The 19,313-nt window shown below is 37.0% G+C and overlaps 1 protein-coding gene across 1 annotated transcript in view; it reads left to right on the top strand.

Moving 5' to 3' along the window:
* The first annotated feature begins 847 nt into the window (after positions 1-847).
* The window catches only part of LOC128986112 (cyclic AMP response element-binding protein A), a 94,424-nt gene continuing 75,958 nt past the window's right edge, over positions 848-19,313 (top strand). The window contains exon 1 of the mRNA XM_054406255.1: positions 848-1,124. Within this exon, the coding sequence (XP_054262230.1) occupies positions 975-1,124 (150 nt within the window). The 5' untranslated portion in view covers positions 848-974. The remainder of the gene's footprint in view (positions 1,125-19,313) is intronic.

Raw genomic sequence — 19,313 nt, 5'->3', positions numbered from 1 at the left:
ACTGTCGCTTCTCGTCCCTTTTCCAAGTTGCCAGGGGTATCTTGCACTGTCGCTTCTCGTCCCTTCCAAGTTGACAGGTGTATACTGTAATGTCGCTTCTCGTACCTTCCAAGTGACCAGAGATATATTGTACTGTCGCTTCTCGCACCTTCCAAGTTTCCAGGAGTATACTATATACTCTCGCTTATCGTACCTTTCAAGTTTCCAAGGGTATATTGTACCGTAGTAAGACTAAGCTAAAGCTAGTCTTAACCTAGTCTATAATCTTTGAAAAATTAATACACTATTTTTATCAAATGAGTCAAGTCATTTATTTAGTTCCATGTGGATTTTACTAGGAAGGAAGCTTAGGTATTTTAAAAACTAGTTGTTGGTCCATTATTTGACAGCTTAAAAGGAGAATATCAGTATATGATGAATTTATTGAGATTTTTACTGTAAAAAGCCGTCGGATCGGATACTGTTACCATAGATAAATCGTCGTTACGAAGTAGGCCTATGCCTATATTAAAAATTGGAGCGAAACCCAAAGGTCTTGCTTGAGACAAAACTTCAAAAGTTCGGAAATTTTATGTAAATTGTTGTGACTCTGAAGTTTTTTTGGTTTTGAATAATCATCGATAAAATCAACCAATAATCGTTTGTCCTTTTTTGCGTCGTCGTGCTTAGTAAATAATAAAATGTGTTGCCAATTTTTGTCTTGTTAGGCCTTTTATCAATTTGGATTCAGTACAGAAGCCTAATTATTATGGAGAAGGAGAATGCAGTTGTAGCGATGAGTGGTGGTGTTTCGGAGAGTGTCCGTGCTAGCGCTAGTGTCGCCTATCTCGGCCGCAGTCAACAGGTAGCCGCCGTGAAGTGCAGACGACGCGCGCGTCCTCAACTAACCTCAACAATACCGGCGTGTTAGTGTACCAGTGGCGTTGTATTGTGTTTGTGGCTTGTTTTGATATGATGGCATTAAAGATCACCAAATGGTTCTAAGCTTGAAGAGTTCGCCTCCTTCTCCACCCAGGACTGAGTCTCTGTGGGACACACAGATGTTCAGCATGGAAACCTTCTCGTACGACGACACGGCTAATGACCTGGGGGACTTGTTTGGAGACACGGACTTTGGCGATCAGGTAAGCAAGCAGTAGACCGTGTTTAGTTAGGTGGAGGCGTTGATTATATATACTCAATACTTAAAATATGTAGTCAATGGTACATGTTATCGCTCAACAGCTCTAGTTCAAATTCAAAACTTGCGCTAAGATTTTCAACTCAATTTAATTCCGAGTCTTTTCCTAACGCAATTGATCATTATTTATAAAATCCAGGCTGATGAAACTGAGTTAAACAATGTTCATCCTCTTAATGTTTAAAAGAAATGGTTTAAACGTTATTCCGCATTACAGTGGTATTTAAACTTTCCATGTGTTTAAATATTAATCGTGTTTGAGTAATATCCAGGCTACTGGGTTTAGAATCAAGCGCTAATTCTTTTCAACAATATTCCAACAATTGAGTACTTAACTTATATTGTTACAGTGGAAAGCAATAGTTGAATAAAAAGTTAACAATACAAAATGAATAGCATGCCTATTTCGTTATTTTTCATCCTTAGAATTTTTTCAGAGATTAACAATTCCGGATATAATTAAGATTGCGTAGGTAAGGCTATATCTTTTGGCATATTTTGAGGAATTGACTATTTAGGTACCGGGTATCGCTAATTAAGACCATACCTGGTGTTAAAGAACATCCATCCTATCCTCGTAACCAACGAGAAAGCGCCCATGCTATGTTCAGCAGAGAGGACTTTGACCCTTATCGAATTTAAGTGACTGGTTGCTGGACGAATTAGTTATTCCACACCATGGATTATTACATCCTCGTGTTGCAGTATCGTGATTAACATAGGCTAATGAAAGTTTTGAATGTATATTGTTGAACGATTTTTTTTAAATTCCATTGTACTCGTAAAGTCACTGCTTCTTATGTTAAAATTGACTACTCTTTGGCTAATAGTGCTCTTATGTAGCTGTACTCTTAGGAAACGGCTTATTAAATCCGTAACCCATGTCAACTACTGTAGCGTTTAACTATCGGATTTTCAATAATTTTATGGGTACATTCAAGCCAAAAATTGCGATAGTTTACCTGGGATTGTGTGAAACATGCAGTTAACTCCGCTCCATGATCAGTCTGATATTTGTATCCCAATTTAATGGATTGGGGTAATTTTAATCACAGATCACAAGATCTTTTTTCTTTGGTTCTGTTCAGCAAATGTTATTGGCAAATCCAATTTAACGAACATACTGTAAGTTTGAACGCATTACCTAGAAGCCTAAATATCTTGTTGCTCTTTAGAAAAATCACTTTAAAAAATTGGTTTTGTGTTCAAGTAATTTTATTTTCTGAAAAAGTAGTTTGACATTTTACCTTATGGATAGGTACAGTAATACAATAGTTTCAGTAGCCTACAGTTGTAATACTGTACTTGGCAAGGGAACGAGAGGAGGGTGGTGCGAGACACATTATATATAGCCATCGTATGGGATTGTTAAATGGTTATCGTGATATCATCGTTAATCCGACATGTCATCCCTAACCCGCTTCTCGCTGGTGCATTAACCAGATACAGTACTCCTCATATCGTACTGCAGTTCCGCGAACACTTCGGATAAGGCAAGGCATTCGACCTTCTGTTCGTAACGGGCCGCGCGGTCAAGGGCTCGTCTCGCAGACTTCAACGTTACGTTACGTTATATAAATAAAATAAACAAACAATAAAAGACATTGAAATATATAGCCTACCTTGGGTATTCGATAAAAGAATGCGGTCGCCGATTCCATCAGGAATCACAACACAAATAATTGCGTTCAACATATTACTACGATAACGGTATACAGATTCATCGGATCTAACAAAAGACATTTTATACGAGTATTTTAGTAAACTATTAGGTATATTCTGTTATGAATTAAATAATTGTCATACAGTATAAAACTTGGCACGTGTTTCTTTTGGAAAACCTTTCCTTTTTCGGCAATAAGGATGTTCCAGTCCATAAAATATTAGACCATTTCGTTCTAAGCATGAAAATGAGGATTTGTTTAAACGCCAGTTTGACTTAAATATTATAATCCTAGTTCAGTAGCCTACGGTTTACAGGAGGTGTTTGAATAATAGGTTTCTACAACATTCCTATTGTGCTTGCGGAAGTTTATAGGAGAAAAGATGAACACAGACCTGGTCTGCCTTAACATTTCACACTATTTCTTGCTCACGGTTTCTTGGGGTAAATTTCAATTAATTTTACCGCAATATGTTTCAGATAAGGCATCACGAATAGAAAATACCTTGACATTTTGTCGTTTGTATGAAGGTTTTTTAAAGTTCATCAGTTAATACTTGTACATTGCTTCAGTAAAGTTCATATTCGAGGTTTGGCGCGCAAACGCTCTGATATCAACATATCAGCGCTTGTTCACATATCTCCTATGATAAGGATGTTCTACCAAGTCGCGTTTTCCAGGCTTGTTTGTTGTTTGATAAAAGTCGTTCTGGTAGACATTGGTCGTCTGTTTTTAGACAATGTTCTAATTAGAGAATTAGTTTGTCCTCATTCATTTTGTACAGAGCGATTAATATTTTCCTAGTTCATTACCCCCTCCCTGCAGCAACAAACTTATATATGTATCGTTGAACATAATTTTTATTTAAATAAATTTAAGTTAAAATTAAATCTGGCAATTGGAAGTTGGTTTAGTCTGCAGGTTTGTCGCGGCCGGGGTATTTGTAATCTTGACACTATGGGTTATTTTTCTAGCCCTCCATCTTCTACACATCTTACACTTCATATTCCATTCATAATTGGGTTGAAATACTCACTTGGTGTCAACATTTGAAGCAATCAATAACTCCAGTTTTCACGCGAAGATTGATACAATGAACAATTATTATAGGACTTCTACTTCTGAGAACTAAATGTATGCTTCATATTATAAAAGTTCGTCCACTGTTTTATCATATTAATCACCTATGTACCAATTATGTGTATATTATGCATTTCACGAGTCACATTTGTGTGGTGTCATTGTAGCAGATTAACAAAATATCGCTGTTAGTTCGGAAGAGGGTTTAAATAATTCAAGAGAATACATCATCATTTGTCAAGAGTGTTGTAATGTAGTCAAATATGAGAACTATTATCTGTCAACTTCCGGTCGTATCAGGGGCGTCCTCCCACCAACCACCGCGTCTGTTGACCTACTGTGTGTGCGGAGCGGACTGCGGAGATGGGTAAATCCTCCCACCAACCACCTACTGTGTGTGCGGAGCGGGCTGCGGAGATGGGTACGTCCTGCCACCAACCACCGCGTCTGTTGACCTACTGTGTGTGCGGAGCGGGCTGCGGAGATGGGTACGTCCTCCCACCAACCACCGCGTCTGTTGACCTACTGTGTGTGCGGAGCGGGCTGCGGAGATGGGTACGTCCTGCCACCAACCACCGCGTCTGTTGACCTACTGTGTGTGCGGAGCAGACTGCGGAGAAACCGTGCGGCGTCCTCCCACCAACCACCTACTGTGTGCGGAGCGGACTGCGGAGATATCGTATATCCAAGGAAGATATGAAATAATGGTCGGTTGCTGATGTCCTATAATTTGAGGTATACAGTAGATAAGCTGACTCTTCTAGAATTGTCCTTCTGATGGATAAATAACGCAAATCTCCTGAAGGTAATAAAGTATACTTATTCCCATTTCCGCAACGTTGAAACTGCTACCACAAATATTGAAAGATATATCAGTTATCTACTGCCTGTCCTCTAGGATTATAAACACAAAAAAAACTTTGTTCTAAAATCTAGATTACCTACTAAAGATTGTTACTACATCAGCCTCTATCGATGTCGGACAACCTTCATATTTTACAAAAACAAGCTTCATCATATTTTTTACAATAGGCCTAATATTAGAGGTCGACTTGTAAAATTAAAAATAAACTATTTGCTATTTGAAAACTTAATGTATGACTAGTAAAAACTAGGAAATACAAAAGTTTTGGAGTCTGTAATCCCGTCCAAAATTAAATTCAAACCAAGTCAATAGTTGAAGCTCTTTGCTCGTATATAAAGATTGAGTTTATTTTGTGAACTGGTTAAGCATATTGTTAATAATTTATATGAAAATTTACTGTTCACAAAGAAGTAAAAGGTTCCGGGACGAAAAGAAAAAAAAAGAAAGATTAAATATATATTTTTAATAATACAGCTTGGGCTAAAAAAAATTGAATAAAGTTACTGGGCATACAAATCATTTTAGCATTACAGTGATCCTCCTCCCGCAAGGAGTCAGAAAAATCTTAAACGTAAACATTGATATGCACATAAAAAAAACTGCAGTTGTTAGTAGTATGCTTAAAACACGAATTATGCATGAAAACCAAATTGACATGAAAACAAAATGTTCGTTCACGAATATAATATTAACGGGTGAAATGACAAGAGATGAATATTTGACAGTGTGACCGCCGCGCCGCATGTAATGTACAGTACATTGTTGTCTGGGGGTGGGTTTCGCCCTTACTCCACTAACCTATATTTTCCTCCCAGTCGGGTTAGTTTATTTAACAACCCGTGATTGTTCGCAGTTGTGTACTGTAAGGCCGACATCAAATCTGTTGATTATTCATAGAATCGATTCAAACCGTCGGTAGAGGTTTATTTATACTTTACAGTAGTCAAACTCGTCCTTGAATTGATGTCTATTAGTAATATCATAGATTAAAGGAGTAGTGTCCACTCCTCTGATCTATTGTAGTATTCAACACACATTTCATGTATATTATGTTACATTTTCACAATGATATGTTCTATTTTGTTCTCGAGTGTATCATAATTTGTGTCTTACAGGTCGTTCACTATTTTATAGCATACTATAACATTTTATTGTACTAATTTCCATTATCATATTAGGACGGTTATCAAGCACTTAAAACGTCTATTATTTGCTTATAATAAAAGCTAAAATTATACACAGTAACACAATTTTGTTTTATGGCGGATTGATGAGTTTTTTAGTACCTAATCGTGCTACTCCTCATATCTCAAATTATTTGATTTTATCTCCAATCATATAATTTATCCCAAATAAATTAGGTTGTCTTACGTTTACGCATTTACGACATATGTAATAACCTATTTAGGCCTACTCATCACGCGTTCCCGTAGTATTTCAGTCATCCAGCTTCATTCTCATTGACTTATCTAGCTAGAGCGACAGCGAGTAGTTTTCTCGTTTAGAGATATCAGGCAGCATTAAGTCTACATCGATTGATTTACTCTTAAATTATAATACAATAATAGTAACTATACCTAACATGGTGAAGACTGGAGGAAACCATTCACCCTAGATGTTTTAATGAAAGTACGCTGAACGATGTAGGCCTACTGATAGTAGAGTGTGTTGTAGTATATAGTTAAGATGTCAACACTAGCTAACATTGCCCCTCAACATTGTAAGATTGGTTTGTTCCCGATTGTTTCCTGACCCGGTTATCTTGTCTAACCCCCCCTCCCTCCCACTGGTCAAGTTCAAGGTTAAGGAGCGACGTGGGGTTACTGACCTTAGCTGATTATCGCCAAACCCAGAACTTTGATCAACTAGCTGAGGCATTGGTCAGTCATTTGACAATAGCTTGTTGTATACATTCTTTTACTACAAAAGAACGAAGTTAGACATAATGTTCTGTCTGAAATACTTGAATTAGCTTTGTTCAAGTGGATTTTTGTTTCTTTTAAAACAAAATATACCTATTAGAATTAAACTGAATTCCCAGTGATAACAAATAGCAAGTGTAGCTTGCATTATGCAATTCTAGTGGTTGTGGTACAGTTAAGCTTTATCTGTGTGTGAGATAGCTTAGGTAAAGTGCTTGCTCCACTTTCAATTAGCTTTACTGAGCCAGTTAAGATAAATGTTCCTCGAAAATCCATTAGTCGCTCCTCCTACACGAACACCAAGATAAACGGGTTAGTTTAGCTTTTTTCTATTTCTCCAAACTTAACAGTTCAAGAAAAGGTGTGTATCGTAAATTCAGACATGACACGCGATATTGTACCACGGTTGATGAATATACCGTACGACATATATATCATGTCCGGTTCTGGATTCTTACGTTTATATGGTTGATTTTAGCTGAGCGAAGCCTGTAAACTCAGTGTGGGGCTGGGAATCCGTATCTAGGGAACTAATTAAAAGCTATAGACATCCAGAGAAATTAAATGGGTATTACTTGTGATGAATATTATTATTCCTACAGAATTGAAATTTTTCTTAGTGAAGAAATATCCGATTAGAAAATTGTTTTTATTTGTTTCTATGTCATAATTTAAATTAGTTGTTTTAGATGAAATCGAAAGATATTTTTTTCACACAGGACAAACTGTTCCGTTGACTCATTTCGAAACACTGGAACATTCGTAGCAAAGCAGGGTTTTGAAACGTATGGCGACCCTATTTGTGTAGGGTTTTTTTCTGGTAATACTGTTAATACTGTGAAATAGCGACCATACAAAGTTGGTATTTTAAGCCAAGTATGAATGGAGATGAGTGTAGGATGAGTGGCGTCTGTTTCCGTTTCCAAGCAAAAATTACCTATAGGGGAAACTAGACTTTCCGTTATATGTAGTGAGTTTAGAAATATAAAGTTAAATTGATCATCGACAAAATGTACAAACATTACATTTGCCTTAATTTGTCACCCCGACTCCGACATGTTGAATTGCAGATGAGTTAAACGCAACGAGATTTGGAAAGGTTACACGATGTTTATGGGTCGTGGTAGGAATGCAGAGAAGAGGGAGAGTTTTGGGAACAAAGTGACCTTTGGCTAGATGAACTGCAGCTGTATTGATTTGTGCAGAAGTTTATCGTGGGAACAGAAAACGCCCCTGGTGTAGTCGTAAGAAACTTTTTGAACAATTGATGTAGTTGGCTATATCAGGTAGTATGATTTGTCAGGTTAAAATACAATGGTATTTATCAGCAGCTCTTGTATTCAACTCCAGCAATAATAATTTAATACGAGTAAAAAAGGAGAGGTGTTTGTGTGTTTGTTTCGGGTGAAAAACATCTATAAACTACAAGGCGACCCCTTGAATTAATTGAAGAAATGTCATGAACCATAGACCGACATACAGTGCGTGCCGCCATGCGGAAGTTTAGAATGTAAAAAAATAAAATAGAATCGGCCCTATTTTAAGCAAATTAAAATTATAATAGACCACAACAATTGTTGATACATGATATTAGAATCTACAGCTACTGAGGTCAGTTTCGACGATCACCCTCTCTTTCGACAATACACTATAATCTGTTATACATACTCACTAATTACGACCCAAAGTTCATTTCCCTTGCTCTATGCACCACACGCCGTGACTCATTCATACGCCATGTCCATGGCGGGAGAGAGACAGGAAGTTACGTCCAGCCTGGCGCATCGCTCACATTCCTACGGTTAAGGTCCCGTTAAATATTTGCGGATTGTGCAAACCGCCTTTCACCTTACTCCTTGCGGCACAAATCTCCACCTCTGCAGTCCGCAGTTCTAGACAATATCTGCTAGGTCGCATTCGTTTGTAAACAGTTTGTTATCATTTGTATACGTCGTCATCTCACCTTATGCTGCTCTGTCACAACAATGATAAATACTGCTTATTCTTCTTGATCCTATAAGAAATCCTAAAAATCAACACACTTTTAGGCATTTAAACTATTAACGACTTTCTGCGCTCCGTAAAAATATAAGAAGAGTAAATAATCAGAATTTAGGAAATAATGTTGGGAGATTTTTCAAAGTGTTTATGTTTTATGTAGTTTAGAATTGAATGGACTTATTCTGTGGAAAAGTTTTCTTTATATTACTAATAAATATTATAATGTTTTTTTGTACTACTGAAATTGATTGATAGTCAATACAGTGGGGTATACATTACAATAGAAATTGTAAAATTCACTTATTGTAACGTAGGAATTGAAATTTGATCCTTTATTTTAATTCAACTTTCCTAAAGAATCTGGTTTGTGGAAGTGAAGGGGTGATGGAATGATAACTGTTGTGGGGAACCGGTCCCGGTCCGCCCGGGGCAGAACGCCGTGCCACCCGAAATGTGCACCATTACCCATAGACCCTACACCACACCCTGCCAGGCCGAGCCACCCGAAATGTGCACCGTTACCCATAGACCCTACACCACACCCTGTTGCGACGTGCCACCCGAAATGTGCACCATTACCCATAGCCCCAACACCACACCCTGTTGCGACGTGCCACCCGAAATGTGCACCGTTACCCATAGACCCTACACCACACCCTGTTGCGACGTGCCACCCGAAATGTGCACCGTTACCCATAGCCCCAACACCACACCCTGTTGCGACGTGCCACCCGAAATGTGGAACGTTACTCATAGACCCTACACCACACCCTGCCAGGCCGAGCCACCCGAAATGTGCACCATTACCCATAGACCCTACACCACACCCTGCCAGGCCGAGCCACCCGAAATGTGCACCGCTTATTCTTATTTGATATTTATTGCTTTTCAATCGATGCCATCGAAATTTACAATGATGTGGTTTTACCGTACCCACATTCTAATAATTACATTCTAATATTTGTTTATTTGAAAATGTGAATTTTTGCTACTGCAGCAATCAATAACACATTTACGAATTCATATTCAACTCTCTCAGTGTTTTTTCAACAGGTGTTCAAATATCCTACACATGTTTTATGTTATATTTTCACCAACAAGTCTCTTATGTAGCTTGGGAGCGAATGTAGAGTCGCTGTTTCATTAGAGTTGTTTGGCTCTGAACGTTCATCTGTGCAAACCTACGTCACTTTGAACACTTGCAAAGATGGCGCCGCTGTGCCTACTGTTTGCTTGAACATTCAATAACACCACTATTATAGTGTGCCAAACAGGCGAAACCCGCACTGCTGCCTTATTGGACGCGATAGTGGTTAAATAGGTGTTCCATCGCAATTGTGTTTTTCCTTAGCACATTTCAACATTCTTTGTGTTTCTGTTAGACAATTATTTACGGAATAGAACTCGTACATATAAAACTCCTGTTGTAAATGCGAAGCTGTAAGATTTGGAAAGACAACCAGAGTTCATGAGGAAAATAACAAGAGCTAATAGGTTTGAGGAATTCATTTGGTGGTTAACGATATTTCCCGCATTAGATTTAGACCAGAGAGTAAAAACGGGGCTGATAAACAAAATCGTAGGTTGATAATAGTTTCTGTGTCTTTTTTGTTTGAAATATTACAATTCAAAATGCTAATTCAGTTACCATAACTCAGATTTTTAGGCTTAAATTATGTATAACTGAAAGAAAAAAATACAGTCGTTTTCAGCAACTATCATTCTAAATACGTACCAAGATGCTATGTTGGTATATTTCTGACATTAATTAAATGATTTTTGATTATTTTTAATATTTTTGTTGTGTTATTGCTGTAGACACATGGCACCACGAATTCTCAATATGTTAGTTAACTATTCCTAGCATGGTATGAGGGTATGATCGTCTTGAAACAGACTAGCGTCAACAACGAAGTTTCAGATCGGATTTGCATTTCATCCAGTTCTATGAACTGCACCTGCGTTCTTCACAATGGGATTGCTTCATGCTTCTACTCAATAGTCTACTCTCTCGTCACAACTTAAAATATGTGGTTGAAAAAATAACATCGCGCATTGTGTGATTTTGTTTCCCCTGCATTAAAAAAAATATATCGTACTCCAGCAGGGTTTATGCTAAAAATAAATACGGTTTTGAAATGTTCCTTTACGGGTACATAAATCATGTATATTAATGAAAAGTGTTTATAAATTACAATATTCGGAACGAGCCTTTCAAGATTTGTTTCGTACCCCCAGTGCGGTCATTATGTTTAGAGTGCCTATAGTGGTCGCCATTTTGATTTTGAAAAAGTCGGTACCGGTACATGTTTCTCTTCCCAGTTCAGAAGCTTAACTCAGTAGGCCCATTTAGGCTTTTAATGAAATAATCCTGGCTAAAGAAAAAACCTGATATTACCTATTTACAACGCTACGCAAGTCATCTCATTAACTGTTTTATGCCTTAAAGAATAAATTGAACAATTTATCGATAAACTCCTACTCCTCTGGTAACATCTTAAGAGTAAAATTTTAATTGTTTACTGTAAAATTAGTTGTACACTGAGAGGTGTAGTCGACAGCGCTCGAGGGTGCAGTATCCTGTGTGAGTGGTGGTTATGTCTTTGCACATAGCCTCTCAGGCTGAATCATTTTGTTGACTTCTGCTAGCGCTCGTAGCTCGTAGCCAAGGGTGATCTAGCTCGTAGTGATGATTGTAGTCAATGGGATAAGTATCCAGCCAGCCAGCGGATGTCTACTTGTCCCGGACACGACTGTACCATAATTAAATCTCGTCCGCAGCCGGCCAAGTGCATCGGTACAGTCTGGTCCGCGCACAACGAGTTTACTTGGACAGTACTGTACTTCAGAGTGCATTCGCATTGTAAAAGATGTTGCTAATCGGCTGTCACTTTCGTTGTCCTGTTATATAGAATAAATATAATTCTAGTATAGACTATCACTTGTATTTTTACGTACATCGATTTTTTGGCAGGGTTGTATGCAACATAAATAACATCGAATTAAAAATATGAATAATGCACATTTTCAACACAAAACCAAAGCAAGTTAGTTTTGCTTGTTACCTTGAACTAAACTAATTTTGACTTACAAATAACAAACTCGGTACGACTTAGTAAATTTATAAGTTTGTTAATATTGTATTGTGTACATCAAATCACAACAAAAGTTTTTAAAATTATATAAAATATAATATATAAACAAAAATTACCTCAAGAAAAATTCTACTTCTAGAAAGCCAAACTGTTAAGTTAGGTCAGACAACATAATCTAGCAACAGAGCAAAGAATGCGACATTCCGAGGTAGTGAATGACTCATGGATAGTAATGCTCTGACTTACCGTAATGCTATGTGTCAGCTCGGGCCAGCAGAATACAGATTGTTTTATTTATGTCAGCATATGGTACCACAAATGTACGTTACATTTACTTGTTTGTCTATTATATTATAGCTTTCTGCAACCGTCTACTGTATAGCTTATATGTTTCATAGCTTCGATTTCAGCCAATAGCCTGTCAGCTAACCTACACTATAAACATATGTTATATAATTTAAAGAATCACTAAATGGAAGATTAAACCAACCGAGCCATTTCCCTATCAGCCAGTCAAGTCGTTGGCGTTGGAAATAAGAAAGGAATTAAATTACGCTTATTGGTCCTTCACGCTTGTCAGCCAGACTGGAGCGTCTGAGCTAAAATTAACTCGGGGTGGCGACGGCGGGTAAAACGTGCGGAAAATATAGACAGGGTGGGCGGAGTGACGTCACCCACCCCCGTCACCACCCACTTGTTGATCAACCCTCAGCTAACAGCTGTGGCATGTCGATGTTAATTGACGATTCTAACCAGTAGTATCATGGGAGAAAGGGAGAACATATTATGTGAGCTAAGCTATTGACCAACATTGTTAACCAAGAGTACAAGGTAATTCCTAGTGATCAACATTGTTAACCAAGAGTACAAGGTAATTCCTAGTGATCAACATTGTTAACCAAGAGTACAAGGTAATTCCTAGTGATCAACATTGTTAACCAAGAGTACAAGGTAACTCCTTAGTGATCAGGTTGTAACGAAGGATTATTACGGACACTTTCCACCACGACTTTTTGGGATCTGGTATATTATTCGGTCTTCGGACGAGGATATGCCTAAAACACAACAAAGTTCGTACAAAATATTAACCAAAAGCTGGGAAATCGTAAAAGAAAATACAGAAAACTGTAGAGTCGACAAAACAAGAAACAGCGCTCGAACAGTTAGCATTTTGTGAATAAAGGATATGTTTCGATTTCCAAGACTTTATGTCCAGCTGAACCCAATTAGTATTTTCAAGCCTTTAAAGGGGACTTCTCCGCTGTCTTTCTAAATTCCTCTACAGTATTGCAAAATCGTAGAGCCACATCCATGTACTTTAGATGATAGATTTGTACTTTAGATGTATAGACCTACAAAATTCTTAACACGTCTTATAGGGAAAATTGTGTGGAACTTGTACTGTTTCAGGAATAAGGAAAGGGATATCCTATTAAAACAGAGAAATTTCCACCATTTTCTATGTATAGAATCTGATTTAATCTTCAGGTGAGGCAGTAGCCCTCAAACTTACAATGTTTGCCAAAGGTGCTGAAAAGTTAACCATTTGGTTTTTATGGTAGGAAATACTTGTAAAATATTGTCAAACAGAATGAACTCATTACAACCCATTATTATACAGAGTCGTAGAGAGCGACAGACCAATGACAATCGCAATGTGCAGCGGAGCGCGTGCGTCTACAGTTGCAACCAGTCAACTTTCCACAGTCACTGTGAGAGTAACCGGGCTTTTTTCTCCAAACACCTTTTTAGTATCGGTTTTGCAGCCAACTCTTGGCTTCCTATCTAATTACCCAGAGTCAAGGAGTCTGATCATTAAAGACAAGATTGATTTCTTTATTCTTGTGTTCTCGGCGTTAATGGTTAGACTTTGCAACAATGTTTGCTAGTGGTGTTAATTAATTTGTCTCTGTTGGTCTAATTGTGTGAACTGATGTAAATGACAAATGCATTACTTGCAGTGTAATTAATATACGTAACTATTTTACTCCCAATTTATCTATTTTAGATAATTAATTTTACTTTTATCTCATTTTGTTTTTTTTTTGTGTCCATCCTCGCGTTTTGAGAGGGAACGGCCCACCCGTCCCGATTCTGCCGGGACAGTCCCGATTTTGGTTCCTTATTCCCGTATTTATGCCTATGTTAATCTGGGAGGGAGAGGGGCAATGTCCCGAATTTTTCCTGACCTAAGGTGGCAACCCTGGAACGGCCCAAACCCTGGTCACGTCGATCTTTTGTTGGATAGCATAATTTATTAATTGATAGCCAATGTCGACGTAACGATCGTGCTTGGGATCGAACCAGCGACCTTTATATTTCAAGGAGAGCACTCAACCACTCAGCTACATGGGCAATACTATTTATTTATAGAATAATTTATAAATAAGAAAAACTGTTAAATATACCACTTTTTTTTAAAGAAACTAAAAAGTAGAAAATAATCTATAAATATGTGGAGAGAATAAATACTTGTGAGATTTAAAACGGAAAACGTGGGGCGCATGCAGCTAATTTCAATTATCCTCGCCAATTCAACTATTATTATCTATTGCATGCGCCCCACGTTTTTCTTTGTTTACCGTAGCTGTAGGATGCCTGCTTCTTTTGCTCGATATAAAACAATAGAATCGCCGATTTATTAAAAGGTCTGATTCAAATTGTACTTTAGATTTGCCAGGTTTCGTTATAAAATTAATCGCACTCTGCTATCGCTCCAAAAACTCTTTTTACTTGGCCGATTTCTCGAAAATTTGGATTTAGTTTTTGATAAGGGATAACAAATTAAGTTATTTGATATTTAACACAAAACTGTTCATTAATATCGAAATCTCTAATCATAATGCATCATTTACATCAGAACTCTAAAGGTTTTAGGTGAAAGAGGAAAGTGGGATGGTTTTTAAAAATTTAAAATTCCCTTAAAATCGTCACGTGATTAATCTTGTTAACCTTTTGGGTCAACTTCAGGTACATTAACAGACGTTGGCCTGACTTGAGGTAATGTGACAAACAATGCCAGGTCTGTGTCCAACAGAGTAGAGGGGGTTTTTAGTGAGTAGTCTGACAATTTTCAGGAGTCTCACACTACAGGCTGGCTACCTGTGTGCGTAAAAGCATTTTCCCTCCTCTCCCTAAAAAAAAATTAACAGACGTTGGACCCGAGTCGGCGGACACATCTTTAATGATATATTATGTTGGATACATTAATTGTAGTTCCGGACACCCGGAGTATTCAATATGCATGAACATGGCGATTGATGATATACCTGTACATAAGATTAGTTTTTTTATTAATGCTTCTCATATACTTACCAAAAATAGTTTTACAATAACCTCTTACTGTTTCAGGTATGGATTCTCGTGCTAAGATGAGCTTCGAAGACATTCAAGGTCAGGTAGTCTTATCAACGTTTACTCTTATCAATATATTGACGACTTGTCTATTGTTCTTCGTTTTACGAAGTGTATCTGTTAAGAGTAGGTGTCTCAAAAAAACTTCTACTTCACCATTCAGTTTATTCCCCATATTTTTGTATTATGATTTTGGACGAATAATTGAAGTTGAACAAACATTCATTTTATTTCGCTGACTTAACTACTAAAATTGAATATCCAAAGGCAGGATCGGAAGTATTAAGTAAAATCTACAAATCGTATTGCAACAGCTTTGGTAAAGTAATTGATTAGCATTTTTTTTATGGATTCTTTAGTTTTGTTTTTGGTCTGTAAATCTAATTCGTATATAAACAAATATGGATCAAGATGACCTACAATTAAGATTAAGTACCTCAAGATCTGTATGGCAGTGTGTACCATAAACCATAACTTTTTCCATTCAGAATTTATAACAAAACAATAAATATTTTACAAAATAAACGCAACCACTGTGGTTACCATATTTTTTTCGGAATAGACTTTACAACTCAGATGTATTGTAAAGGTTTGACAATTTTAGTTGCAAGTTTTTGTTGTTAAAATACTTCCACTAAGACATAATTATCTAGATTTTTTGTACCCTTAATATTCCAAAAACAGGTCTGGTCAATGTGGTTATGTTATGAATGCTGTATAGCTTTTAACAATAAATATATTTATGTTTTGCATCACAATTTAATTATTTAGAGGGTTGAGACCTCATCTTGTGTTTTTATAAGATTGCTAGGGATATGATGGGTTTCTTGACAAATCCATAAAATGGGAAATAATGAGTGGAATTGTTCTGCCTATTAAGGCACTAAACACGTGCCTCGGATTTTTTAAAAATATTTTGTATAAGACCTGTACTGACTCTATGCTTGGAATCCCCGATACTGTATACCTATTGAGCTTAAATGGGGAAACGCTTGAAGTACTTTGATTTAAATTTCACAAAAAACATGGCTGTAAGTTAGTTGAACTTCTACGAGCTGTGAAATCATTTTTACTGACACTAAATAATAATAAAAATACTTCCAATAACACTTGAATTCTATTTTGTGCCATTTGTATTTGTTCGCTAACCATCTGGTGTCCAACAATATAACACCCTGGTCAACGGCTCGTACTCTCTTATCAGCCAAGGCAAGGTTATATAATAGCAGAGTATCTAGTGATAAGGCTATTACACTGGCACTAGTAGTTCCGCCACAATATATCGTAGTATGTGACAAATCAACTACTGTGAAATAGTAAAATATATTTCAACTTCGTATCCCGAATAAACATCGGTATATAATGGCGCTTGTTGTATACTTTGTAAATATATCTTATATAATAATTAAACTATACAGTGAACGTTGATATACTTTTATTATAATTTTGTATGTTACCAACGCGTGATAATATTATTTCATGGGATTTCTTCTTCTTCATTAAGTTCTTCATCAATTTCATATAGGTACACATTTCTTTCGTCCAAACCATGAAAATTGTGAGTGCAATTGTTTTATTACATTTACAATTTACTTTTCTCGATTCCGATTGGGAAATTTCAAAGTGACATTTCTATCAAGCTGTAGGGCATGTTTCAAGACTAAAATTAACCTCATTTCATGTAAACATGGCACATTATATACCGTAATAAACACGTCAATTATAGGATAGTGAGATAAAAACATAAATTTACTCCCTATTAGAAGATACCAAACTGCATAAGATACTCGCTAATACATCCTTGGGATCATCGTAACTACCGCGATCATCAACTACAACTATTACTTCATACCGAGTAGTTAACAGCCGATGACGTAATGGCAGAAAAAATACTCCACTCGTCTTGGAATCGCGGCCAATTACTCATTAGAATACGAGAGCGTTTCTGAGAAACTCAAGGTTGAGATGGTAAGAATTAATCTATTTATAAATCTCGTATGTCGTGATTGTACTTTGTATTTCCCTTCTTTACGCCTCCAGGGGAAGTCCAGTCCAGGAGAGACGTTTACTTCTGTTGTTCGTCGAATAAAAGCTTTAGCAGTTAGCACTGGACCGGATCAGAATTAAGAATACGAACGTGTAATGGGGTTACAATTTAGTGATACTGTAGTAGGATTCAATTGATATAGTTAGGAATCTCGTGTATGTTGCTCATAGACCACAGTACAAATAAAATACTTACTAAGATACATAATTTTGTTCTAATTTGTGATTAGCTTGAGTTGGACAGGATGATTGTTCATCAAAAAAAAGAGCGCGTTTTAATAATTTCAAGGTAGTAGTTGTAGGATTAATTCCATAAGAAACAGATTACTTGTCTCGTATGTTGTCAGGGAAGTTCAGAAAACGTTTTTTGCGCTTTTGCCCGTATCACAGCTTCAGTAATGGGTGGGAATTTGATTTATTAGAATATACGGATGCGTTCTAGGAATTTCAAGGTCGGAATGGTAGGAACAATTATTTTTATATATCTCTTATCTCCTGTATCGTGGCTGTGCACTGTAATTCCCCTCACTGCGCTCTGGAGGGAAGTCCAGAAAACGTTTTCTTGCGCTAATGCTCGTATATCTCAGAGTACTGGACCGGATAAGAATTCATTAGAACAAACAAACGCGTTCTGAGTATTTCAAGGTCGAGTAATAATCTGATGCTGACACTACGTCTTTCCCGTCTCTGAACTCTGCAGGAACGTCCAGACGCGTGTCCTGGGCTGTTCCTGGACCGGATAAGGATATATCCCACCCTTGTCCTTGGATGAGCTACGCGCACCGTAGGTGTATCACGAGTAAACCATCTGGACCCGTGTTGTGGCATTCTGACGATATTTATGGGTTCAACGTTTGCAAGTTTAAGACTGTGTCTAGCACAGAATGATGGAGTTGATAGGTATTTGACATTGGAGATTTTTATGTCTTGTTCTGTACCCTTGCCATTTGTTCTGTTTTATTGTGTATAAGCTACGTTTTTTTCGTAAAGGCAGTTGAATGTCAAGGAATCGAAATGGCATTGGAAACATTTCGGGAGGAGGGTACCTTTTTGTTGAGACTGACACTTTAGGATAATTTTAACACGGAATATTAATTTATTACAGGTAATTTAAATGTCAGGCCTTTTCGCTATTAATTTGCTATGGCATACTGTAAACATAATATATGGGCATAGTTGGAGATTTAACCCTGATAGGTAGTCATAACATTATACAGTACTAACTTAATAATGGTTTGGATAGGAGTTTCGCCTAATAGTATTTCATAAACAAAACAACCATTGAAATTTACCGACGAATCCAAGTTAGTATCTGTTAATTACCTTACGGCTATCTACGTAAAGACCTCTTTATTTAATTGATACATATTTATATAGTTCTCGCTCTGGAAAATCACGTTAAATATTTTCCACTGTAACTACTTACCTTTAACCACTCACTTCCATTATAAAATCTACTTTGCTCAAAGTGGTACTGTATAATATGATTATTCCCCTTCTTTAAACATAATGAGGATCTTTGAACATACGTGGATCTTAGAATTCCAAACTAGGCCTATGTTTTTCCATCGAAAAACTGGCTACAGGTTTTGAAAGTTTAACTTAGAAATGGTATATAAACAATACTTCACAGTGTTATATATAATCTAACTACATTCAACTACTGTATAACGTCAACGGTAGGGCTACATAATTATTATACTGGTGTATAATGGTAATCACTCGCGATTCATAATAATGAGGTCATATCAAAGGTCATTGCTCCAGTGACGCATATATCAGGTAGGCGAGCCTGTATACGTATAATGTAGGCAAATTAGCTGCTCTAGTAAAGTAGGATATAAACGGGCGTAGCTTAAGTGATAAACTTAATTCTATTGATTTGTTTTGCCTACGCTAGAAGGCAGAATATTGTAGCTTTAGGTAATTTATTTAGGACATTTGACTACAATTGCAAGTTTTCATGTCATTAAATTATCTCAGTAGTCGGTAAAGTAACAAAAAATTAAGGTAGAAAATAGAGTTTTGGACACTAGAGCAATCTGTGACTGAATCACTCAACTACGTTCATTCAGCTGGTCCATATAGATGGGACGTCTACTTCAG

Source organism: Macrosteles quadrilineatus, unplaced genomic scaffold, assembly GCF_028750875.1.
Source record: "Macrosteles quadrilineatus isolate MER2022 unplaced genomic scaffold, UCM_ALF_1.0 Scaffold_2__2_contigs__length_208266976, whole genome shotgun sequence".
Classification (NCBI taxonomy): domain Eukaryota; kingdom Metazoa; phylum Arthropoda; class Insecta; order Hemiptera; family Cicadellidae; genus Macrosteles; species Macrosteles quadrilineatus.
This window is presented reverse-complemented; position numbering and strand designations above follow the sequence as displayed.